The sequence below is a fragment of the Canis aureus genome, chromosome 34 (assembly GCF_053574225.1).
Source record: "Canis aureus isolate CA01 chromosome 34, VMU_Caureus_v.1.0, whole genome shotgun sequence".
NCBI classification, from domain to species: domain Eukaryota; kingdom Metazoa; phylum Chordata; class Mammalia; order Carnivora; family Canidae; genus Canis; species Canis aureus.
Window position 1 is genome coordinate 14,884,928 of NC_135644.1, and position 25,740 is coordinate 14,910,667.

Genomic DNA, 25,740 nt, shown 5'->3' on the forward strand with positions numbered 1-25,740 from the left:
GCTCCCTATGTGGAACCTGCTTCTCCCTCTGCCTGTGTCTCTGCCTCACTCTTGTGTGTGTGTGTGTGTGTGTCTCATGAATAAATAAATAAAATCTTTTAAAAAATCCACCTGTAAGTGCACTCAGGTGCCCCTGTACTTCTAAAAGCTAGTTCAAAGTCCCTTCTCATTCCTGCTTCATCCTCTCTGAGGGCAGGAATATGTTTTGCTGTTTCTCCTTGAACCTTGAGCATAGAACAGTCTTGGGTTCAAAGTATGTAGCTCCATTAGTATGTTTAAAAAAAAAAAACTCTCATTGAGATAATTATAGATTTACATGCAGTTCTAAGAAATAATACAGAGAGAGCCCATATACTCTGCACACAGCTGGTAACATATGGTGTTACCAATTGTAACCATAGCACAATATCACAACCAGGAAATTAACATCAATATAATCCATTGACTTAATTCAGATTTCATTAGTTTTATTTGTGTTATATGACCCATACATATTTTTTAAATAAATGTAAAACACTTTCTTGGGGCCCCTGGGTTGCTCAATCAGTTAAGTGTCTGCCTTCAGCTCAGGTCATGATCCCAGTGTCCTGGGATCAAGGCCCCCATCAGGCTCCTTGCTCAGCAGGAAGCCTGCTTCTCCCTCTCCCTCTGCCTGCCACTCCCCCTGCTTGTGCTCTCTCTGTGAAGTAAATAAAATCTTTAAAATATAAAAAATAAAACACTTTCTGCGGGTTGATCAAAGTCTAGAAATAAAATTGGAGTCAACTCAGCCACATGGTTTCTCCTTATGCTTTTTCTCCTCTGATTCAGTGGCATACCATATATGATTTTCTACTTACCAAGGAAAGCAAATGCCTCTTTACCCAATGACTTTGTGACCTTTCATCCACACAGTGGAGCCTTTTGCCATCTGTGTGATCATGTAGTAGTAAAATAAAATTGTGGATAATATTAAAATCTAATGGGGTGCCTGGGTGGCTCAGTGGTTGAGCTTCTGCCTTCAGCTTGGGTTGTGATCCTGGGGTCCTAGGATCGAGTCCCACATCAGGCTCCACCCGAGGAGCCTGCTTCTCCCTCTGCCTGTGTCTCTGCCTCTCTCTCTATCTCTCGTGAATGAATAAATAAAATCTTAAAAAAAAAATCTAATAACACATCTCGCCCTCTTCTGGGTCAACTTCATTTATTACACACACACACACACACACACACACACACACACACACAGTTGAGCCCTTACTACATAGTAGGCACCATGCTAAGTGCTCTACATGTTTACATTTACATTATAATTGTTACCTCAACTCTGTGAGCAAGGTACAATTACTATCACCATTACCATCATCTAGAGGAGAAAACTAAGGCACAGAGAGGTTAAGTAGCTTGCTTAATCTCAATTAGTGTTTTAAAATTAATATTATTTTTGTCATCATCATTGTCATCATCATCCTATCATCCAGGGATTGCCCTCATCTTAGTTGAGGGAACTTGAACATCTACACGTGAAAAGGAAATATTTGGAAGACATTTGCTTGAAAGGCAAATGATGAACAATATATTACAACAACTTTTTCTCCCCAATCTAGATCCTGTTATATTAAATTTTTCCAAAGTCAAAACTAACCTCTGATGTAAGAAGTCAAGAGTAGTTATCGTAACTAAGTTACAATGGTAACCAGGAAAATTCTCAGATGCTTGGGATGTCGTTTCATGATCTGAGTACATGAGTGTGTTCATGTTGTGATAACACATAAATTATGATTTAGGTACTCTTCTGTATGTATGTGGTTCTTTGATAAAATATTTACCTTAAAAAAATGTTCAGTGAAGAATTTTTACTCTTCTAAAGACAATGAGCATCACAGAGGAATGCGATATAACTAAACTCTTTCCCCCTTACATATTAAAACTGGATTTTTAAACCTTTCACATTTACTCCAATGTTTTTAGATTGGTTGCACACTGACTTTCCTTCTCCAGCAGTAGCATAAATGGAACACAATTTAACCTTTTATTGATGATTTGGGGTTACCAATAATACATATTGTCCTATTACCAGAGAAGAATGCCCTTAGAGGCTTCTAGGGCAGGAGAGGAGCTTGCCTCTGATTCACACAAGTCTAAGCAATTATGGTATTTCAGTCTGTGGATCTAGTTCAAAGTTCTTCAATCTCCTCTTTTAGTTTCTTGCTCAGTTATAATGCCTACCCTCTCTCTATCATCCTGTATTATCTTTTATTCCTACCAGCTTTAAGTTCTAGTTTATAAATTTTTACCTTAGCAAAAATCAGAACATCTGTAAAATTGGGGTGATGAATACATGGGGATCTGTTATGTTACTTTCTGTATGACTGAAAGAGTACCTAATAGTTTTACAGTTATAACAGTATTTTTGTAAGCTCACAAACCTAATAGTGAATAAATCTCTACTAAGCAGGCAGCCTGTGGAAATTGGAGAGCCTCTCATGTGAGGCATGGGGTTTTCTGCTTATCCTGGCTTTTCAGAAGTTCTGTTACATAGTTGATTAATATTTAAAATGCTCTTTAGATAAATGAGGGATAATTGCAAAATGCTGTATTTGCATAAGGTGTTTAATGTTCTTAAAAATGTATAAATAGGATCCCTGGGTGGTGCAGCGGTTTGGCGCCTGCCTTTGGCCCAGGGCGCGCGCGATCCTGGAGACCCGGGATCGAATCCCACATCGGGCTCCCAGTGCATGGAGCCTGCTTCTCCCTCTGCCTGTGTCTCTGCCTCTCTCTCTCTCTCTCTCTCTCTCTCTGTGACTATCATAAATAAATAAAAATTAAAAAAAAAAAGTATAAATAAGCCAACTATGGTGGACTTCGAAGGAAAGGCCAATCTTATGAGACTGAACCATTTCTTTCTTTCTTTCTTTCTTTCTTTCTTTCTTTCTTTCTTTCTTTCTTTCTTCTTTCTTTCTTTATTTTTGAACCACATTTCTTAAACAAGAAGCTACCCTTAACAACTATAAAAACTGCCTAGAAAAAAAAAAAAAACTGCCTAGAGAACAGATTTTAACTATATCTTGCTTCTTTGGCTTGGCATTTACCTAGACACCATTCCTGAGGTTCAGCGAGAAGGAAGAAAAAGGTCTCATGGGCCCGTGTGGAGGGGAAATGGCATCAAACAGCTACTTGTAACTGAAACAAGGGTTTTCTGTTAGAGGCCCTCATTGGCAAGGATCATTTACCCCCAGAAAATGAAGGAAAACATGAACACATATATGTGAGAAGCAAATTTTAAATCTTTTTAAAAGAAAAATCATTGGCAGTGGAGTATGCTATTGTGATAAACTTAAGAAAGCAAGGAAGAAAGGAAAAAGGAAATCAACACCCATGTGTAATCATTTTTTGGACAAATAAAGGTGAAAATACAGTAACTTGGAATTGAATTTAATGATTAGAAAATTTCTCAGGTCCTCACTGCCTCATCAATTCAGGAATATGTGAAAATATATACTATCTAAAATGTAATCTCTAGGGATCCCTGGGTGGCTCAGCAGTTTGGTGCCTGCCTTCGGCCCGGGGCGCGATCCTGGAGACCCGGAATTGAGTCCGTGTGGGGCTCCCGGCATGGAGCCTGCTTCTCCCTCTGCCTGTGTCTCTGCCTCTCTCTCTCTCTCTATCATGAACAAATAAATAAATAAATATTTAAAAATAAAAATAAATAAAATGTAATCTCTGGTTTGACATTGGTTTTCCATCCACATACCATTGCAGAACTATCTATAAGCAGGTTTGTCTTATGGCAGGTAATGGAAATTTAGAATGTGGAGAGGGGTACTTGGAAGGAGGAATGTCCCCAGACATAGAAAACAACTCAACTCTAGTTCTTCTGTGTTTAAGTCTTGTGATTCATGAAGGTTAGGATCATGTCTATTTTGTCCACTGATTGTTATATCTCCCCAGAAATTGAGCAGATCCTCTTTTAAAATGCACAAGTCAAAAACTCAAGAAAATTTGTACTGCTGATCTAAGTGTTACAGCTAGTATATGACCAAAGGATCCTTTCAAGTAAGCAACAGGTACCCTACACTTGGGCCCACTTGACTTTACATAAGCTTTAAGTGAACCCCCAAATAAAAGAAAAGTGGTTTGTTTGAAGTAGGCGCTAATTTATTTTTTTTTTTTAAGATTTTATTTATTTATTTGAGAGAGAGACAGAAATAGTGACAGAGAGCAGGGGCGGGGAGGAGAGGAGAAGCAGGCTCCCTACCCAGCAGGGAGTCCTATAGCGGCTCCCAGGATGGCTCCCAGGATCTGGGATCACGACCTGAGCTCAAGGCAGATGCTTAACCAACTGAGCCACCCAGGCGCCCTGAAGTACACTGCAAGTTTAAAACACCTAAATATGATATATCCATTACACTTCTTAATTCTTTGAATAAAGTATTATTTTGACATCCTTGGTATACATTCCAAGCAGGATTATGAACTAATTTCCCCGTGCACCGCCCCCCCCCCCCCCCCCCCCCCCCCGCCATGTACCAGGCTGTACAAAGGCCTCAAGGTTAAACGTAAAGGCAGAGAACCCTTTTAAAGGGATCTTCTTGGAAAGGCTGGGGCACTGGCTAGCAAAGAGAATCTGAACCTGGAAGCGCCCCAAGCCTGAGCCCCGCCCGCACTGCGCAGGCGCAGCCCGCGCAGGCCCCGGGGCCGCAGCAGCAGCAGCAGCAGCAGCAGCGGGGACACCGCGCAGGAGCCGCGGGCCGGGGAGGAGGGGGGAGGCGAGCAGGAGTGGGGGTGGGGGTGGGGGTGGGGAGCAGGAGCCGCGGGCAGGGGCGGGGCGGGCAGGCTTCGCTCGGGGCCGCCTGGGCCTGGCGCGAGGGCCGAGGGCTGGCAGCCAGGGCCTGCGCGGGGCTCCCCGGGCCACCACGCCTGCCCTCCTGGGGCGCCCCCCAAGCTTTCCGGGGCCCGGCCAGGGAGGTGGCCACGATGATGGAACAGAAGACGGAGGAAGAGCCAGAAAGAAGAAGGAAAAGGACACGGAAGAGAGAATGTCACTCGAGGAGCCCGAGGAACACATCCTGATTTTGCAGGAGCAGCTCTGGGCCCTCGAGGAAGAGGAGCAGCGGCTTTCCTGCAGCTCAACCAAGTGTGACCTGAGGAAAGGGGCAGGGCGCCCTGACCACCCGGTCAGCAGCTGCGCAGAGCCTGACTGTCCCCACAGGAACCCAGCTCAGCATGCAGGGGAGCCTGAGGACGGTCACCGAGGCACCCTCATGTGGCTGACAGGGCCAGATGTTTGGACCCCAAGTGCTTAAAACCAGGCCCTCGGCTCCCCTTCATCCAGCACAGCTAGACTCTGTGGTTCTACCACAAGTGACCCATTAGATTTTTATCTTCAACCTCACCCCCACTCTGTGTCATGGGTGAGGGTCCCCAGTGTGTCCCAGTCCAATAAAATCTATCTGCCACTGCAAAATAATAATAATAATAATAATAATAATAATAATAATAATAATAATAATAATCTGAGCTTTGAAATATGCCTGTGTATTCAGACTGTCTCACTACATGACTATCATGAAACTAAAAACCTTTAAAGAATCAAAATGGGGATCCCTGGGCGGCTCCGCGGTTTAGCACCTGCCTTCAGCCCAGGGCCTGATCCTGGGGGCCCGGCTCAGTCGCGCTCCCTGCATGGAGCCTTTTTCTCCCTCTGCCTGTGTCTCTGCCTCTCTCTCTCTCTCTCTCTGTCTCCCATTAATACATAAATAAAATCTTAAAAAAAAAATCAAAATGCAGGAAGTGATTTGGATGATTTGGAAGATTTGTTTTAGTATCTTGGCACTGAAGTATCTCTTTAAAGTGACTGAAACCATCACAAAGGCAGCCACTTTGTACAAAATAGTGTATGAAGGGAGAAAAAGTCAATTAATTGCTAGACATTTATAAATATCCAGAAATCCTGCACTGTTAGAGACAGCAAGTATATTTTCTTACACCTCATATCAATATTATAACAGATTATAAGTAGTATTGATTCTGACAACACCTCTTTGTCTGACCATTTAATCTCTAAAATTAGGAACTGAACTTCAAATCCTAGCCAGCTCTAAACACACAGGGCTCAGGTTTTCTAAAAAATAAATCATAACTTGGGGCACCTTGGTGGCTCAGTGGTTGAGGGTCTGCCTTTGGCTCAGGTGGTGATCCCAGGGTCCTAGGATCAAGTCCTTCATTGGGCCCCCCCTGCAGGAAGCCTGCTTCTCCCTCTGCCTATGTCTCTGCCTCTCTCTGTGTCTTTCATGAATAAATAGAATCTTTAAGAAAAAGAAAAAGAAAATCGTAACTTAGCTCTAACAAACTCAAGTAAGTACAGCCTGTAGACAAGGCTATATTTTACTCATTTGTTTTACACAGAGTCTGGCATCCAGTAAGTGCTTAATATATGTATGCTAATTAAATCGTATGATACATGAAAACCGAATGAATGAATGGACTTAGAAAAGTACAGCCAAAGTCTGTACAGTTATTTCCAAGCATTTTTTGACTTTTTAAGAAAGTTCCTACAGGAAAAAAAATTATAACAGATTTTTGATCTAATTGTTCTACTTTTTAAGGGAAAAATTTTAAACCCCACAAAGTTAAGACAGAAAGCTTCAGCAGAAGTCACCTGTAAACTGGAAGGTATGGACTGGATTTGGTCCATAGATTTGTTTTGTTTGATCAGCACAATGTTTACGGGTTTTGTTTTGGTTTTGCGGCTGGTTTACTTTTAGATGAAACCAGTTTTTAAAAATCTGGATTCTCTTAGATAATGGGAAGCTCTAGCCACTTTGGATTGGCATTCCCCATGTAGCCACAATCTGCTGTAGCTAAGAGGTTTCCTATTTTGTCCAGACTAGGCACTCTCCAATTCTTTACAGTACCCCCTCCACCCGTAACACACACACACACACACACACACACACACACACACACACAGCATTTACCTTCCTTTGCATGAGGATCTGATCTTTGGTTAACTGTCCTAATAAACAGATATCAGTGGCTTCATACCAATGTTATTAGGCAACGTCATTTATGATGAAAGTGACCCCGATTGGTAAACTGTATATGGACTGGGAGAAACAATGAAAAAAAAAATCTATAAATACCTGATAAGAATGCCAAACTTTGGGCTTTCCAGGGTGCAATGATAACCCTTATATCCTGTGTTGGTTTCCTAGGGCTACCATAAAAATTACCAAAACCTGAGTGGCTTCAAACAACAGAAATGTATTTGCCTACAGCTCTGAAGGCCAGAAGTCCAAAATCAAGGTGTTGGCAGGACTGGTTCCTTCTGGAGGCTCTGAGGCAGAATCCAGTCCATACCTCTCTCTTAGCTTCTGGTGGTTACTGGTAGACACATCATTCCAATCTCTGCCTCCATCTTCACATCACCTTCCCCTCTCTGTATCTACATCTTTCTATAGCTTTCGTTTCTTTTATAAGATCACAAGTCATTGGATTTAGGCCCCACTCTAAATCAGGATCTTTTTTTTTTAAGATTTTATTTATTTATTCATAGAGACACACACAGAGAGAGAGGCAGAGACACAGGCAGAGGGAGAAGCAGGCTCCATGCAGGGAGCCCGATGTGGGACTCAATCCTGGGTCTCCAGGATCAGGCCCTGGGCTGCAGGCAGCACTAAACCGCTGCCTTGAGATCCTTAACTTTACATCTGCAGACACTGTGGTCATATTCACAGGTCTATAAGATTAGGAGTTGGATGTATCTTGAGGGGCGGGGCACTCTTCAGCTCACTGTATATAACCTGCAAGGAAACTGGAAACCAGATCTCTAGAGTATTACAAAGGATACTGGCTCCTGTGGGGCATGGGGCACTTAAGCTTTGATCCCATCACTGCCGCTCTCATCTCCTGGTATCTGAACTATCACGTGGAGAGAGGCTAGTTTCTGGAGGGATATATGGCTGCTACATAAACTACTGCAGAAAGGATGCCCACTGAACTAGGATACTCAGTGCTGCCCTGGCAGGAAGCTCTGGTCCCTGTCCTTCATCCTTCTGAGTATGCTGGTGCCCAGCATGGTCTTGGCAGTCTTGTGTTTCTGAATGTTTAGTTGAACACAGAAAGACACTCTGGTGGATACTATACCACTTCACATATGTACTTTACAAGCCATCCTTGTAGGTATGGCCCTTGGTTTAATTTAGTACAATTTTTAAAAGATTTTATTTATTTATTTGAGAGAGAGAGAGCACGAGCAAGGAGAGGGGGGTGAGGGGGAGAGGGAAAAGTAGACTTTTGCTGAGCAGGGAGCCCAACATGGGGCTCGATCCCAGGACCCCGGGATCATGACCAGAGCCAAAGGCAGATGCTCAACCACTGAGCTACTCAGGTGCCCCTAGTAAATATTTATGGAATGCCAATTATATGTTAGGTAACATTCTATGCACCATGGATACAACAGTGAAGAAAACAGACAAGGAAGCCTTCATTCTATTAGAAGACAATGAAGGAGTAAATAACTAAAACAGCCAATGGTCAGAGTCTGGATAATACTGTATTTTGAGTTTGGAGCTTATTCAATTTTCTGAAGGATTGGATGAAAAGTATGATAGGAAATGAGGAATCCAGGATGACCGTATGAATGTCTACGAAGTATGAAGCTACCATTTACTAAGATGGGTAACCTGGGTGATGAGTGGTTTTGGAGGTGTGAAGAAGACGGAGAGTTGAGGTTTGGACATGTCTATTTGACATCCAAATAGAGAGTTTGAGTAGACAGATGGATATGTGGGTCTGGAGTTCCTGGGAGAAGTCCAGGCCAAAGACATAAACATCAGATACAGTGAGAAGATGGGCGTTTAAAGTTATGAGACTGGATGAGATCACCAAGGGTATGAGTGCATCAAGAAAGGAGAAGTGGTCAGAAGACTGAGCTTTGGGCACTGTACATTTAAGGGATCGACGAGATGAGGAGGAACCAGCAAAGGACATTGACAGGCACAGCCAGCAAGGAGAGAAGAGCCAAGAGTGCTGGGTGTCTTGGAAGCCAAGTGAGGGAAGTGTCTCAAGGAGGAGGAAGGGATCAGTTATGCCAAATGCTGCTTTCTGATCAGGCAAGATGAGGGCTGAGAATAGACCACTGGAATGCGCAAAGTGCTTGCCAGTGGTAACTACGTTAAGAGCAATTTCAGTGAAGCAGTGCAGTGAAAGCCTGACTGCAGTCGGTTCAAGAGAGAATGGAGGAGAGGAATTAGGAGGTATTTTTTTGTCAGTACTGCAGGTATTGACAAAAATTTCCAAAAAGTTCTGTGGCAAGGCAAGCAGAGAATTGAAACAGTGGCTGAAGGGGGAACATGGGGTAAAGAGTATGGTTGTTTATAAGATGATAGCAATTGTAACATGTTGGAGATAATCCAATGGCTGGTGAAAGTTAATGATGCAGAAGGAAAAAGGGAGATTTGATGGCTTTCGGTAGGCAATAGGCACAGGTAGTACTCATGAGCCTGAGGCCTTTAGAATAACAATGCATTTCCAATATAATATGATGCCCATTCTTCTCTAACAAATCAGTGCTGCCAAACTGGCTACACAGGATAATCACTGAGGGACAAGGGAGGGCACTTTTACTTTAGATGCTATTATTATCATTACAAATGAGTAGAACTGCATTCTGTTACTAACAATTTAATGATGGTACAGAACCAATCATTCATCCAATAACTATTTATTGGCCTACCATCTGCCATTCTAGGGGTCATTCTAGATGTCAGACAAAAGTGAGCAAAATAATCATTTCTAAAACACATTCATCAGTTACAAAGAGATCTGCATGCATTCATTTATAACAAAAAATGTGTTTAGGGTTGCCTTGAATTGTGTGCCTATGCTGTGTAAAAACCCTCCCTTTCCCTACCTACAATTGGTGGGTTTTATTATCAGTGGTGTCCCCAAGGCTGACTTTGGAGTGTCTGCGGCACTTTCTCCATCACTTTCTTTGCCAGGATCTACCCCAAGAGCCTTTGTAAATACACTTAAGTTGACTTGGAATTTGGTCACTTTTAGATGTATTAATAGGATATGCCAACTGCCTTTTAAGAAATACTCAGTTTCTTTTTGTTTTAAATGTTACTGAAATGTAGTTCTATTCTCTCACAAAGCCAACCTCAGATAATTAGACTATTCAGTTTCTCTCCCTTTAGTTTATACAGCAAGCAGATGGAAAAGGAAGGAGTATAGAATTGCTGAGACTTCTATTCACCAAATTTATACACTTGAATTTTCTACCCTTCGCCAAATAACACATTCCACCTTGCTGAACCTTTTAAAAGGTCAACTGCCACTTTGAGAGGGTTTATTTGTTTCAATCTTTTCTGTGGCCTTCTTTTCAAGGGTTGTTTCTCTGATTTCCTGGGAAACATTCCTTTTAGAGAAACACAAAGCCTCCTCTAAAGTTCTCTTTGAAACTCTTCCTCATTCATGTTTACTAGATACCCCCCACTAGCTTAAATTTTTATTTGTTTTAGATATCCTATCTCTGTCATACTCTATTTTAGAATACGTATATATTTCCCAAAATATATTTGGGCTCCCGTGTGTAGGTACCTCGTGTACCCCATGCACACACATTTATTTTTTAACTTTTATGCTTACTCCAGAGCTTACTTCTTAAAGGTGCTTCCCAAGTCTCTTATTTGTTCTCAAATGGTTTTAAATATTTTTTACTGTTTGGGTATTGTATTTGCAAGGCTTTTTATGCTTAATGACCATATTTTAGCCTTCCCTTCCTCATCTCTAAATATTTGTGCATCACAAACTCAATTGCATCATGTTCATTACTAGAGATCTGAAACACCAAAACCTAAAAATTTCCTCCCTGAAACAATTACACAGGGGAGAAAAAAAAAAGTCTGTGTTAATATGGTTAGTCTGTAACATGTATTTCCCTCCTGGCCTGCAAAGTCAACTATTTACTGTACATCCTTCCACTGAAGACCTTCTATTGTTGTATCTGAGGAGATGCTGGCCCAGCAAGATTTACAAAAACTCAGGAGTACTATGCATGCGCCTGTAGGTAGGAAAAAGCTTATGTTTATGTCAATTAAGGGCATTATCTGATTAAAGTGCTTTGCAAGTCTGGAATCCAAATAGTAAACAGGATGGGGAGTGTTGACAGGACAAACATTCCAAAACTAATAGAAATACAGTAACTAAGCTTTAAGAAAACAAGGTTTGCACAAAAGCAACAGATAAAAATTTCCAAAATATCCATTAAAAAAAAATCCATTTACATGTTTTTTGCTGAGGGTGGGGGTGGGGGAGGGGGAATCTTAAGCAGAATCCCCAACAATCCTGAGATCATGACCTGAGACAAAATCAAGAGTAGGACGCTTATTCAGCTTACACAGCTGAGCCACCCAGGCATCCACAATTTACATGTTTTTGCCCAAAAGTAAGTATAAACAGATTAAGCCCAAAGTTTAGAGAAACTAGAAATCTTTTTAGGAAAACTCTAATGGACTCTTAACACAAATAACAATTAAAAAAAAAACTTTTTATTTATTCATAGAGACAAAGAGAGAAAGAGAGGCAGAGGCAGAGACACAGACAGAGGGAGAAGCAGGCTCCATGCAGGACCCATCCCGGGTCCCCGGGATCACGCCCTGGGCTGAAGGCAACGCTAAACCGCTGAGCCACCCGGGCTGCCCAATAACAAATTTTAAGGTGTATTTTAGATGAAGCTTTTTGCTTCTCTTAAGAATATTTTGCAGGAAGTAGGCATATTGCCATAAAGGCAGAGAAATGAAGCTTGAAAATAAGGCCACTGAAAACATATCCCTTCCACGGGTAAGGTACTTAACTGCTCTGTGCCTTGACTTATCCTTACATACCTGTGAAAGAGCGCACTTAGTGGGCGTACAGAAGGCACTCAATGAACGTTAGCAACTGTTTCGTGACCATCTCCTCTTTGATAAGCCAGGAAACAACTAATACCATCTGTGTTTCTCTTACCCTCAATTACGAGAATACTCTGGGAAGTTTCTTGGTATTAGGAGCTGCTCTAAAGTGCTGGTTGGAAGAGATCAAGAGACTCTTTCTACTACTTTGAACAAACAAAAGATGTTGACAGCTCTGGCCACACTTACGGGCTCCACCATGCAGGAAAGAGTGTTTCTGATGACAGCAACTTTGGAACTTGAGTATGTTTTTCTCATTTTAGGTCCATGGCAAAATAACTGGAGCTTACGTAACATTAACTTGGCTGGCTGATGGCACTCGCACCCCCACGCCTATTGCAAACCAGGTGGACCAAGCAGTAGCAATGTCTGCCACTACTTGGGGGGAGGGGGGGATGGCCACACCTGCGGGATGCCTACAGCACAAGTTTTACACGGAAACAAAAGTCTTTTATTTGGGAATGAGGTTGGAGTTTTGTTCATTTGTTTGTTCTGGAGAGCCACATACTGGTGGAGAAAAGGCAGCCTGCTCAGAGACAAGGCTAGAGATTTCAATCTAGAGGTGGGCACTTCTTTCTGAAGCCTTTACACTTCTCTTCCACTACCTTCTGAGATAGAACACCAGCCCACCACTTTCTACCTTCTTCTAAATACTCCATCTGCCAGGCCTTGACTTCATTTTTTGAAAAGTGGCTACAAATAAATGCTGCTTGCTTGCACCACTAGCTAGAGCTTCCTCCAGTCAATCAGCCGAGGAAGGAAACATCAGGACACTGAGCAGCAGCGCACAACCACAATAAAAACTGCCAGGGATTAGGGGGATGGGGGAGGGGGGCGCAGGGCCCACAGGCAAAATGGGTGAAGGTGGTCAAAAGGTAAACTTCCAGGAGAATCCCTGGGTGGCTCAGCGGTTTAGCACCGCCTTCGGCCCAGGGCTGATCCTGGAGTCCCACATCAGGCTCCCTGCATGTGCCTCTGCCTGTGTCTCTGCCTCTCTCTCTCTCTCTCTCTCTCTGTCTCTCATGAATAAATAAATAAAATCTTAAAAAACACACACACACACAACAACAACAAAAAAAAACAAATGGTAAACTTCCAGTTATAAAATAAGTCCTGGGGATGTAAGGTACAGCACGGGGACTACATTAGTAACATTATATTGTATATTTGAGCCATTGCTAGGAAAGTAGATCTTAAACGTTGCTAACAGAGTACATCTTAAACGTTCTCATCACAAGAAAAAAAAAAAGTGTAGTTATGTGAGTTGGTAGATGTTAACCAGACTTCTTGAGGTGACCATCCCGATTTATATAAATCCTATATATAATCATACACATGGCCACGTCACACCCATGAAACACGTAATGCTTTATGTCAATTCTATCCCCAAAGCAAAAACAAAGTCGGCCACCGACTGGGCCCGCCCTCCGGGTCAGGTCAGCCTCCCCCGGAGCGTGCACAGCAAAGCCCAGGGCGGGCGCAGGGCTCAGGCAGCAGCATCCCGGGGGCCAGGCGGTCCCGCCTTCGGGGCCAGCGCCCCGCCCCGCAGGAAGCCCCGCAGGAGGCCCCGCAGGGGGATTTGGCTGGTGCGCAGCCACACCGACAAGGTGGGCTCCAGCCCGTCCGAGGGCCCGGCAGGGAGCCCAACACCCCTGGGGGCCTGGCGGCTTCCCGACCCTAACGCTCTGGGAGGAGCGACGCCAGAGCCCAGGCTTCAGTGCCCGCGGCCGTCGGCGGACCCGGCCCTTCTCCCGGGGCGGAGGATGGGACGGAAGGCAAATTCTCCCGTCGCCTTCCTCTCCTAATCTGCAGCCCTGAAGAAAGTTGGGAGCAAGGCCTGACGAGCGTCTCGGGGGCCGCGACTGCGCAGGCTCCGCCCGCCGGGGGCGACTGGGGGGCTTGGGGGCCCAGGGTGGGGACGCGCGGCGCTGCAGCCTCCGTCCTCGGCCCGGGGGGCTGGGCCCGGGGATGCCTGCGGGGCGCCCCGGGCACTCGCAGCGAGGAGTCCGCCAGTGGGCGGCGTACGGGCCAGGCGCCCCCCCGCAGGGCGTCTCGCGGCGGTCCCGGCCCCCTGCCCCCGGCACCCCGGTGCCCCCCGGTGCCCCCCGGTGTCCCCGCTGCCCCCGCGCCCCCGGCCCCGTCCAGCGCCGCCGCCGCGCCGTCTCCGGGCCGGGCACGCTCCGCTCTCGGCCCCGCGCCCCGCGCCCCCGCCCCGCGCCCCCCGCCCCGCCCGCGTCGGCCGCGCTCGGCTGAGATGGGGGCCCGGGACCCCGTGCCCCCCGCGCGTGCCCAGTACCGATGCCCTGGATGAAGACGAAGCCCGTGACCATGAACACCGGGTGCCAGTTGAACTCGAGCGCGGTCCCGTCCCAGCCGAGCCCCTCCCGGTAGTGCAGGACCCAGACGAGGCTGAAGACGACGGCCAGGAAGCCGACGAGCAGCGCCGACACCAGCAGCCCCAGGAAGCCCCTGTAGCCGTCCATGGCCTCAGCGCCCCATGCCCCGCGCGGCGGCCGCTCGCACTCTGCGGGGCCGACCTAGGGCTCCGGCCCGGGGGCGGGCCTCGGCCGCCGACTCCGGAGCGACCCCGCCCGGGGGAGGGGCCTCCTCGCCAGACGAGCAGCCGGTCCGAGTCCGCCTGGAGGATTCCATGCCCACCGCTTGTTTTTATTCATTTTTTATTTTTTTTAAAGTTTATTTATTCATGACAGAGAGAGAGAGAGAGAGGCAGAGACACAGGCAGAGGGCAAAGCAAGCTCCATGCAGGGAGCCCGAGGCGGGACTCGATCCCGGGTCTCCAGGATCACCCTGGGCTGAAGGCGGCGCCAAACCGCCGAGCCACCCGGGGATCCCCCGCCGCCTGCTTTGAGCCCTGCCCTGTTCTCTTACTCGTTTGGGGGAGCCCAAGGCAGCGGTGCTCACGCGAAGTTCTGAGAAAACAGGAGGGGGTCGTGTGATGATTTTGATTAACGAAGCCTCCTGAGCCGCAGCCCTGAGGATTTGGCTGTCCGCAGGCGGCGCCAGGAATGTGCCGAGGAGGCTCTGCCTCGCAAGGAAACTACTTGTAGTTTGAGCTGTAGGGAGGGAAGACACATATGTCCTGGGCCCTGGACTTGCCTAGACAGCGTGACAAATAATGGCTCTTAAAAATGCCCACCTACACAGACTACTTTGGACCAAAGCCCCACTTTAGTGAAGCTTCACTCTTTACCCTCTTGCCAGCATTACTGTTACCTTCTCCACTAGGCTGTTGTCTGCTGCTGTTAAAGAAAAGGTGGGGGCAGCCCGGGTGGCTCCTCGGTTTAGCGCCGCCTGAAGCCCAGGGCCTGATCCTGGAGACCCAAGATCGAGTCCCACGTGGTGCTCCCTGCATGGAGCCTGCTTCTCCCTCTGCCTGTGTCTCTGCCTCTCTCTCTCTCTGTCTCTGTCTCTCATGAATAAATAAATAAAAAATTTTTAAAAAGGTGGCTCTGGCTGTTAGGGCGTCTAGAATGCATTTGGGAACATGCACTCATCTCCAAGGACTGGTTTACCATATTGTCTTGTTGCCATTTTAAAAGACCTTCGGATGTGCAGGTGGTGTATGCAAGTGATTTTTCAACAGAAACGACCAGTTTCAAGCCAAAGAAGTAGGAGTGTCAAGTCCTGAGAGTAGGGCAGGATTAAGGTTTATGAGTAGGAAGCTGCAGACTTCACCTATGTCATTATTTTTCCCTTGGTGAAGAGAGAAAGAGAGAGGGAATAAACAAATGGAAAGGAAGGACCCCTCCCTGCAGGACAAGGCTTTCTATAGTCTGGCCCCGCCTAACCCTCCTCCCCTCTCATCCCTTCACACCCTGACTGGCCCTGATGTCCATGGCTGTAAACTTCTCACCCAGCTCCTGACCACTCTACCCACACCCTTGCCTCTAAATTTTCCTGACCAGGTCTCCACCAAGACAACTTCTCTGAATCTGCCCTTGCCTCTAAATATTTTATGCTTCTACTCACCCACCTCCCCATCCAATGCCTCTCCGCATCATTTATCAAGTTGTGATATAATCAATCACCTGTTCTCGTGGCTATCTCCACTCTCCACGCTGCCCCCTTGAGAGTATTAACTGTCTAATTTATCATTTTATTCTTCCTTGGGATATAGTAGTTACTCAGTAAATGAATCCTACCAAGTGTGTAAGGGTCCTGGCAAGAAATAGCTGGTGCGTTCCAACTGGCCAATTTAATAATGAACAGGAACTATTTACAAAGTTGTGGGCAGGGTGTAGGAAACCACAAGGGTTTTGCAGAGCCCAGGCCTAAAAAGAGAAGCGGGTTACTGGAATCCAGAGAGGCAGCTGTGCAAGGAGGGCAGTCTCAATGAAGTTCTGGCCTTGAGTTGAGGGACCCAGCCCTCCTGTAGCGACCTCACAGGGAGGAAGAATGAGAGGAAGAATCTCTGGGATTCCAGATTTCATTTAACAAAACATCTCAGGAGAATGAAAACATGGCCAAATGGTACGGATAGTGTTGAATTATCTTGAAGCTACAAGCTAAACTGAGAGGATTTCAGCTTTAAAGTTGTTCTTGTCAAGGGATCCCTGGGTGGCGCAGTGGTTTGGCGCCTGCCTTTGGCCCAGGACGCGATCCTGGAGACCTGGGATCGGATCCCACATCGGGCTCCCGGTGCATGGAGCCTGCTTCTCCCTCTGCCTATGTCTCTGCTCCCTCTCTCCCTCTCTCTCTCTCTCTGTGATGACCATCATAAATAAATAAAAATTAAAAAAAAAAAAGAAGTTGTTCTTGTCAAAAGTTCAGAAAGAACAAAAAACCAATGAATTATGGAAGTAGTGATTAATAAAAGTTTATTTACTGGGCACACAGCAAAAAGACAGTTTGCCAACTAGGAGCATTCAAATCAAAACAGAATGAGTTTCAGGGGCACAGGTATATTGTTATAAAGCAGCTTATGTAGTGAGACAGCAGTGACTTTATTTTTTTACAGTGATTGGTTTTAATATTAGAATTTTCATAAAAGATAGGAAATTGATCAGTGGTTATCTTGTGTCAATCTTGGGAAACAGTTGAAGTTTTGGTTATGATTTCCAGAGGCATAAGCAAGAAATGACCTTTGTCAAATTAGTCTTACAAAATGAGCTAAATTAAACTTTGCTTGTATGACTAAACTGGCTTTGTCTGCTCAGGCAATTTTCAAGCCCAGTCTCCATTTGTTTCTCAACATCCTTTAAGGACCTGACTGTGATAAAACTTGCCACTTGAAAGAGGAACTTTTTTTTAATTTATTTAAGATTTTATGTATTTATTCATGAGAGAGACAGAGAGAGAGGCAGAGACACAGGCAGAGGGAGAAGCAGGATCCTTGCAGGGACCCGGATCATGCCCTGAGCTGAAGGCAGACACTCAACTCCTGAGCCACTCAGTTATCCCAAAAGAGGAACATTTTAAAATAAATATTGTGGCTTAATATTAACAACTTTTTAAAACAAGAGTTGTTCAATACTAGAAGTTTCCCTTAGGAGATGTTAAACAATTTGCCACTAAAGTCAAACTAGATAATCTATTAGCAATGCTATCAAAACCGATTCCTGATGTGTGTGGGAAAAGATGAGGGGTGGAGGTGGGGCAATGAACAGCACAGGATAGCCTTCCTAAAAACCTGTGATGCTTCAAGCCTGTACATGTTGACATAGATTTTGTTTTGTTTTGTTTTGTTTTGTTTTGTCCCTGACAGACATGGAATGCAGAGTAAGGAGATAGGATATGAAGGGATAGGGAAAGAAAATCCAAACCCCATCCATCCTGAGATTAGAAACCACGTGTCCTATATGCCATTTATCTATCGAACTTCCATAAGGTAATGTTGCATTTCTTTTGGTGCATACAGTCCAGCATTCTAATGTAAAGTACAGTAAGTTGTGCACAGAGGTTTGGTTTGTAGGATAAGTGCGCCATTATTTAAATTTTCAAATATTGACTGTGTGTTGGTTACTCTGTTTACCTCTCCATTCTCCATCCTTCTTTGCCTTGCCTTCTGCCCTGGCAGACTCCTTGCCCACTGGCTTCCAATTGGCTTTGGCCAATGCAATGAAGAAGGAGATTAGAGGGTAGGAAGAAAGAGAGGTCAACCTATTTCTCTCTCAGTGCCCCCTTCCCAGGCCATGGTTTTTGCAGTGGTTGCATTTCTTTGCCACAACAATATTTGAGTGACCCCTCTTCCATGGCTGTAATTCTTCCAGGGTCAAGTAACACCATACCCACTTGCTTATACAGGCCTGCATGTAGTGCTGAGTGCCACCTTGCTTTGCTAGTCCCCTGTCTTCACCACTCCTTGTTGGTTTTCTTAAGTCTCCCTGGACCTCTGTAAGCACTCCCTTCATACACTGTCTTCAATTAAGCCTTCATGAAAATTAGCTGTTTCCTGCAGGAACCTGACAGACAAGTGAAAAAATCATCTCACCTAATACTACTGTTCTCCTTGCCCCACCTAATTATCTATGCCTTCTTGGGACATATTATGAAAGGAGAAATAACATGAAACAAGAAAAAAACCACTAGCAAGAGGAATGAGCTCACATCTTGTTCTTCCTTCTACTAGACAAGAGATTTGGGATCAGAAAGCTGTCTCAGTGACTCACAGCTGACAGCATGACCCATGATGTAACCAAGCTCAGGCAGTGGTCAAAGGCTCCGTAGCAAAATAAAGCAAGGATTATGACTTTGAAAAAACAAAAACCCATGTTGATGAGAGGAATATACTTCCCCATGTGAGGCTAGACTATGTTGTCTTTGTGGAAAAAAAAAAGACACAAACAAATATTTGCTTTGCTGAGATGTTTCTCCTCTAAGGGAACTGATGAGGAAATTAGCTCCAGCTCTGGCTGTGGGGAGATTGGCTGTGGAATCAGCCTCTACTACCTCTCAAGAGGCTCTTAGAGTTTAACTGCCCCAAGAGGGCAGAGCTGGAGTAAGGACAGATTTCATTTCAGGAACCCCAGTTTGGGAAGAGGTAGAAAGTAACTCTCTTCCTGAGGGAGCCAAATGGTACACCAGCCTGGAAAGCAGACACAAGAAGAGGAAGATACCTGGGGAGAACAGAGGAAGTGAGGAAATCACTCTAAGAGGTACCCAGGCAAAAGGCCTAACTCAGTAAGGTCCTTTTCCCCATGGATGCCTGGGAGGGTTGGGAGGGGGATTGGTCAGATCAAGGCATTACTTTTGTTTGCCCACTCTATCCTGCTCTGTGAGATCTAACTGACCCTTCATTTAATTTTTAAAATTGCTTCCATCATCATCCCAGGAGAGTTTGGGAGTTTGGTGAGGCAAGAAGTACATGGGAAAGGGATTAGTAACTCTTCCTAATCATCTTGCTTTCTCCTAATCATCTGGCAAAATAAAATTACAAGAACCCTATTCTGGCCCTATCTCCTCAGTCCAGACATTAGTAGGTAGAGCCTAGTCTAGGCAGAGTCTGGCCTTTGTCCAGGAAAGAGGGAAATAGGGTTCAATTCTTTTTTTTTTTTTTCTTTAAAGATTTCATTTATTTATTCACAAAAGACAGAGAGAGAGAGAGAGAGAGAGAGAGAGAGGCAGAGAGAGAAGCAGGCTCCCTGCGGGAAGCCCGATGTGGGACTCGGTCCTGAGACCCTAGGATCATGCCCTGGGCCGAAGGCAGGAGCTCAGTCACTGAGCCACCCAGGGATCCCAGGATTCAATTCTTTGATTCCCCAAATATCATCAACCACCTTTACTCCATAGGTTAGCAGGAAATAATCAGCTGAAGAAGAAAAGAATGGGTCTTGGTCATACCTAGGTTCAATTTACTCTATAGCCCTCCTCCCCAGGCAAGCTTATAAACCCCAGACCAAAAAAATACAAACTTCAAGGTGAGGATTTGGTCTACTTTATTTGCTGCTGCTCTTTTAGGGTTTGTGTCTAAAAATGTGCTGAGACTTGTTGTGGATGAGTGCATTCAACAAACAGACATGAAAAGGACTGCCATGAAGGAAGAAGTTACTTTTTTATATTCATGGCTCCCTAGGAAGAGAAAGCCCTGGAAGTACTAAATGCCTGAAAAGCCATGCAGGGCCATACAGGAAAGCACCAAAACAAGATGAGCAGGTGGAAAGGGGAACAGCAGCCTGGAGCCTTTACTGTGGTTTTGGGGGGAAGGAATGGGAGAGGCAAGGTAAGCAAGTAGAACAAACTTATGTTTGGATACTTTGAATAATTTCTGTGGGTGGTGGTTTATAGGGGAGATTCCCAGTTGTCTTGGACCTGGCCCTATAGTGATAAGGGCAAGGGATAGATACCCAGAAAATACTAGAATTTTATAAAAGAGCTGGGTAGGGAGATGGACTACATATCGACTACAAGTGGTTGATCTACACATTGGAGGTATGCTGGCAGGCAAATTGTTTTCTCTAGGAATTAGTTAAGAAGAAATACAATCTAGGACAATTATTGACAGAGGAAAGGCATTTAAGAACACATTTGTGGACTACCTGACTAGAGGATTAGATTGGAGAGCCTAAGATCAAATCAGAGAATTAGTAAGGGAAGGAAAGTTCTAGAACCCATATCTTCTTCCATATCAACCTGATTTAAAAAAAACTTCCATATCAACCTGATTTAAAAAAAAAAAAGATTTTATTTATTCATGTGAGAGAGAGAGAGAAAGAGAGAGAGAGAGAGGCAGAGACACAGGCAGAGGGAGAAGCAGGTTCCCTGCAGGGAGCCCGATGTGGGACTCAATCCTGGGACTCCAGGATCATAGCCTGAGCCAAAGGCAGACACTCAACCGCTGAGCCACCCAGGCATCCCTCAACCTGATTTTATAAGTACATGGGACTACATGGGACATCAAAATATGTGAAAAACTGGGTTATATTATTATTAATGAGTAGCCAAACATCATTTTACCTTTGGAGAACTTTATGGGATGCTTCCTTGTTTGCCTTCAAAATAATAGGAGTTAAGTTATGCAATATTTTTAAGAGAATTCATAGACAGGAGGTATCAGAAATATATTTATAGAATTTTGGCCCATGGATCTCAATATTTTATTGAAGTTTGAAGGAATCATGGAATCACTGAAGTTCAGGAATCACTGAACTCTGAAAGTAGAGCACAGAGGCTCTCTTCCTTGATCAAATATTAGGCTAAATAAATTTTGTCAGCAATCAGCTTAAACTGACCTGGATTTCAGGAAGAGATTATAATTTCTGTTAGAAGTTCTTTTTTTTTTTTTAATAAAAAAAGATTTATTCATCCATTTGAGAAAGAGAGAAGGAGAGTGAGTGTGCGAGAATGGGTGGTGGTGGGCAGGAAGGAGGGCAGAGGGAGAGAGAGAAAAAATCCAAGCAGGCTCTCTGCTGACTGTGGAGCTGGATTCAGGGCTCAGCTGGAGGAGCTCTTGATCCCACAACCCTGAGATCATGACCGGAGCCGAAACCAAAAGTCAGACGCTCAACCCACTGAGCCACCCAAGCACCCCTGTTAGAAATTCTTTTAAAAGAGAAAGCAGGGTAGCCTGGGTGGCCCAGCAGTTTAGCGCCTGCCTTCGGCCCAGGGTGTGATCCTGGTGTCCCGGGATCGAGTCCCACATTGGGCTCCCTGCATGGAGCCTGCTTCTACTTCCCCCTATGTCTCTGCCTCTCTGTGTCTCTCATGAATAAATAAATAAAATCTTAAAAAAATAAAATAAAGAAAAAGAAAATATAAGTTCAAATTTTATTTTTGTTCCAAAATAATTTTGGTTGGCCTCTGTCATTTAAATGTTGCCTCTAAGACTAGATCCTTGAGATCTCAGTCAACAGGAAGCAGTTTGGAATGAGGAAGTATTCATTGCTCTGGGGCTTCAATCTGCTACTACTTGCTATATAATTAGATAATTTACAGGGGTCCAACACTGGGCTGCAGTTTGCTAATCTGTGACAGGATGGCTTGGAACTAGGTCAGGGTCTGTGGATAGGATCTGGATGGGCGGGGGCGGGGGGATGCAAACCCCACTAGTATTTGTAGCGACTATGACTCTGTCACCAATAGAATTCACTGTTTTTATGTCTCATTAAGAGTTGTTATAGACATCTCAATATATCATGTATGCTCAGCATTTTTTAAAGTGACAGTAGTTATTAGACCTGCAGCAAATCTTATTAATGCATCAACAAAGCACTCTACTATTATTATTATCATTACCCCTTTTTATTTTATTTTTTAAAGATTTTATTTAGGGATCCCTGGGTGGCGCAGCGGTTTGGCGCCTGCCTTTGGCCCAGGGCGTGATCCTGGAGACCCGGGATCGAATCCCACGTCGGGCTCCCGGTGCATGGAGCCTGCTTCTCCCTCTGTCTGTGTCTCTGCCTCTCTCTCTCTCTCTCTCTGTGTGACTATCATAAATAAATAAAAAATTAAAAAAAAAAATAAATAAAGATTTTATTTAGCCTAAGATCAAGTCAGAGAATTAGCAAGGGAAGGAATGTTCTAGAACACTTCCATATCAACCTTCTTTTTAAAAAATTCTATTTATTCATGAGAGACAGAGAGACAGAGATAGAGAATGGCAGAGACACAGGCAGGAGGAGAAGCAGGCTCCATGCAGGGAGCCTGATGCGGGACTCTTATCTGGGGACCCCGGATCCAAAGGCAGGCGCTCAACCACTGAACCAGCCAGGGGTCCCTTGATAACTCCTTTTTAAATGTAATTGGTTTTCTTTGTAATCCTATTTTTAAATATTTTATGCATTTGAAAACAGTATTCGAAGGAGAGGTCCATAGGTTTTATTTAGCCTGCCACAGGAGTCCATGGCACACAAAAAGTTGAGAACCCCTGAGTTAAATGATCTCTGAAGCTTATTTTTGCTTTTTTTACCCAGAAATCTGGGGGAAGGCTAAATCCAACTTACATCTTACAAAGTACAGTCACCATCCTACTGTGATAGGATTGTAAAAAAGAACACTTGAAGAACTTGATACAGCTCTTGGAAAGCCAACCTAGAAAAACTTTGCATCCTCTTAATCCAGAGCTATTGTTAAATGCTGAGCTGTCCTGAGTGCCATACTTGTCAATAATAAAAGCCTGTCCTTTAATTGTTTAGTATTTATTTACTGATGGTCTGGCAGATGTGTTCTTTAAGCTTTGCCAGGCCAGGCAAGAGTGTCACACAGAACTTTTTGTCATGGGTATCCTGTTGCCCCCTCTTTCTATACTTTTCTCCTCTTTTCTTGGCTATTCCTCTACCTAGCACCCACATTTTGTACAAGAACTCCCAACACTCAGATTTTCCTATCACCATCAAGGTCCCCAGGTGGAGACCTAACCTTCCTTCATCCTCTATCAATATGGAGTGATCATATTCCATATGGATCGCGCTGTGTATGGATGATTGATGGTCATACTAAAACCATGAGAATTACTAATGCTTCTTGACAATTTAGTATGCCCCAGGCAGAGTTCTATGAACTCTCCATGTATGAAATAATTTGATTCTTACAAAAATCCCATTTTATAGATAGGGAAACTGAGCCGCACAGAAGGTAGTCAACTTACCCAAGTTCCCACAGCAAGGAGGTAGTGGAATTGAGATTCAAACTCAAGTGTTTGGCTCCATTTCTGCACTTGTAGATACTGTGCTAAACTCCCATCATTTATTTATTTTTAAAGATTTTATTTACTTCCCCCATGAGATACACACACACACACACACACACACACACACACACACACACACAGGCAGAGACACAGGCTGTGGGAGAGGCAGGCTCTATGCAGGGAGCCTGACATGGGACTCGATCCTGGAACCCCAGGATCACGCCCTAGGCTGAAGGGGGCGCTAAACCGCTGAGCAACCTGGCCTGCCCCTATCATTTATTTAATAAATTCCCTGTTTTTTGGATTGACATTTCTGTTGCTTACAGTTTTTCACTTCTAGAAAATTGCCTTCATGAATGTCTTTATACATAAATAACTTCTGGTTGTTTCTTTAAAGCAAATTCCTAAAAGTGAAACTACTAGGCTAAAATTTTTTAACCAAATTGCTTAATTATTCTACAAAAGATTATAGCAATTTGACCAGAACTGTATGATCATGTGGCTTCACATCATTGCCAATAAATATCATTGTTCTGTATTTTTAAATGTTTAGGGAACATCTGGGTGGCTCAGAGAGAGTCGGCTAAGCATCTCTTGATTTCAGCTCAGGTCATGATCTCAGGGTCGTGAGATTGAGCCCTGTGTGGGGCTCTGTCCTGGGCATGGAGCCTGCTTGGGATTCTCTCTCCTTATCCCCCTCCCCTTCCCCCCAAAAAAGTTTGCCAATCTGATGGACATCACATACTATCTCATTATAATTTGCACTATACAATGTAGCATTTCTCATTTATTAATTGCTCATTTGTATTTCTTCTTTTGTGATTACTTCCCTCCCCTTTGACCCTTTACATACAATTTTGCTTAGCGGCAGCTGGGTGGTTCAGTTGGTCAGGCCCCCAAGTCTTGGTTTTGGTCTGGGTCATGATCTCAGATTTGTATGATCCAGCCTTGCGGCAGACTCTGCACTCAGCAAGGACTTTGCTTTTCTGTCTCTCTCTGCTCCTCTCCCTGCTTGTGCATTCTCTCTCTAAATAATAAACAAATAAATAAATAAATCTTTAAAATAAATACATAAAATTTTGTGTAATTTTTACTTCCCAATAAATTCTTTTTTCTTTTAAAGATTTTTATTGGGATCCCTGGGTGGCTCAGCGGTTTGGGGCCTGCCTTTGGCCCAGGGCGTGATCTTGGAGTCCTGGGATCGAGTCCCACGTCGGGTTCCCTGCATGGAGCCTGCTTCTCCCTCCGCCTGTGTCTCTGCCCCCCCCCCCCACCATGTCTATCATAAATAAATAAATCTTTAAAAAAAATTGTGCTGAGAAAAAGGAGTCCTTTAGTTGCAAATCAGATTCCTTGCTTAATATGCAATGTGCTTACCCTAAGCTATGCTGGAAACCAAGAAATAATATTCTAGCTTCTCACAGGTTTGCATTCTGTTACGTTTACACTGATCAAAATCTGGGATACTTAAGTAGATTAAGATTTCAAAATCAAGCCTCTGCAGAAGAAGAGACAGATGATTTTTTTTTTTTTAAGATTTTATTTATTTACTCATGAGAGACACAGAGAGAGAGGCAGAGACACAGGCAGAGGGAGAAGCAGGCTCCATTTAGGGAGCCTGATACGGGACTTGATCCCGGGACTCCAGGATCACACCCTGAGCCAAAGGCAGGTGCCAAATCCCTGAGCCACCCAGGGATCCCCGAGACAGATGATTTTTAAAAAAAATCACTCTGGGGACACCTAGGTGGCTCAGTAGATTAAGCGTCCAACTCTTGGTTTTGGCTCAGGTCATGATTTCTGTGTCCTGGGATCAAGTCCCACCTCAGGCTCTGTGCTCAGTGCACAGTCTGCTTGAGATTCTCTCTCCCTCTCCCTCTGCCCCTCCTGCTCATCCTCTCATGTGCACTCTGTCTCTCTAAAAAAATAATAATAAATATTTTTTACAAATAAATAAAAATTCACTGTCTTCCTGGGTAGTTGCTTAACATATATTAAAGAAAAGGACTTTACCCGAATATTAGTTTTATCAAAAAGAAAGTGATTAAACAGACATAAACCTAAATAGCTTGCCACTTTCAAAAACTATTTTTGCTCTACTAGAGTAAGGCAAGAGCAATTCTTGCATATGGGAAGAAGAGGGAGTCAGTGTTCTAGGTCCTTGCTACTCGAAGTGTGGTCCATGGACCAGTTTGTTAGAAATGCAGGACCTCAGGCTCCACT

At 44.4% G+C, this 25,740-nt stretch overlaps 2 protein-coding genes and 1 long non-coding RNA gene across 3 annotated transcripts in view; 1 reads left to right on the plus strand and 2 right to left on the minus strand.

Moving 5' to 3' along the window:
- CYBRD1 (cytochrome b reductase 1) overlaps positions 1-14,490 on the minus strand; it is a 30,494-nt gene extending 16,004 nt beyond the window's left edge. The window contains exon 1 of the mRNA XM_077883275.1: positions 14,230-14,490. Coding sequence (XP_077739401.1) covers positions 14,230-14,416 — 187 coding nt within the window. The 5' untranslated portion in view covers positions 14,417-14,490. The remainder of the gene's footprint in view (positions 1-14,229) is intronic.
- Positions 8,434-12,658, plus strand: LOC144304489 (uncharacterized). The gene is made up of 2 exons (XR_013371392.1): positions 8,434-8,631; positions 12,197-12,658. It is a non-coding gene; the product is annotated as an uncharacterized LOC144304489 (long non-coding RNA).
- A 7,863-nt stretch (positions 14,491-22,353) lies between the features above and the next one.
- The window catches only part of DCAF17 (DDB1 and CUL4 associated factor 17), a 57,626-nt gene continuing 54,239 nt past the window's right edge, over positions 22,354-25,740 (minus strand). Inside the window, exon 15 of the mRNA XM_077883175.1 lies at positions 22,354-24,544. Within this exon, the coding sequence (XP_077739301.1) occupies positions 24,437-24,544 (108 nt within the window). The 3' untranslated portion in view covers positions 22,354-24,436. The remainder of the gene's footprint in view (positions 24,545-25,740) is intronic.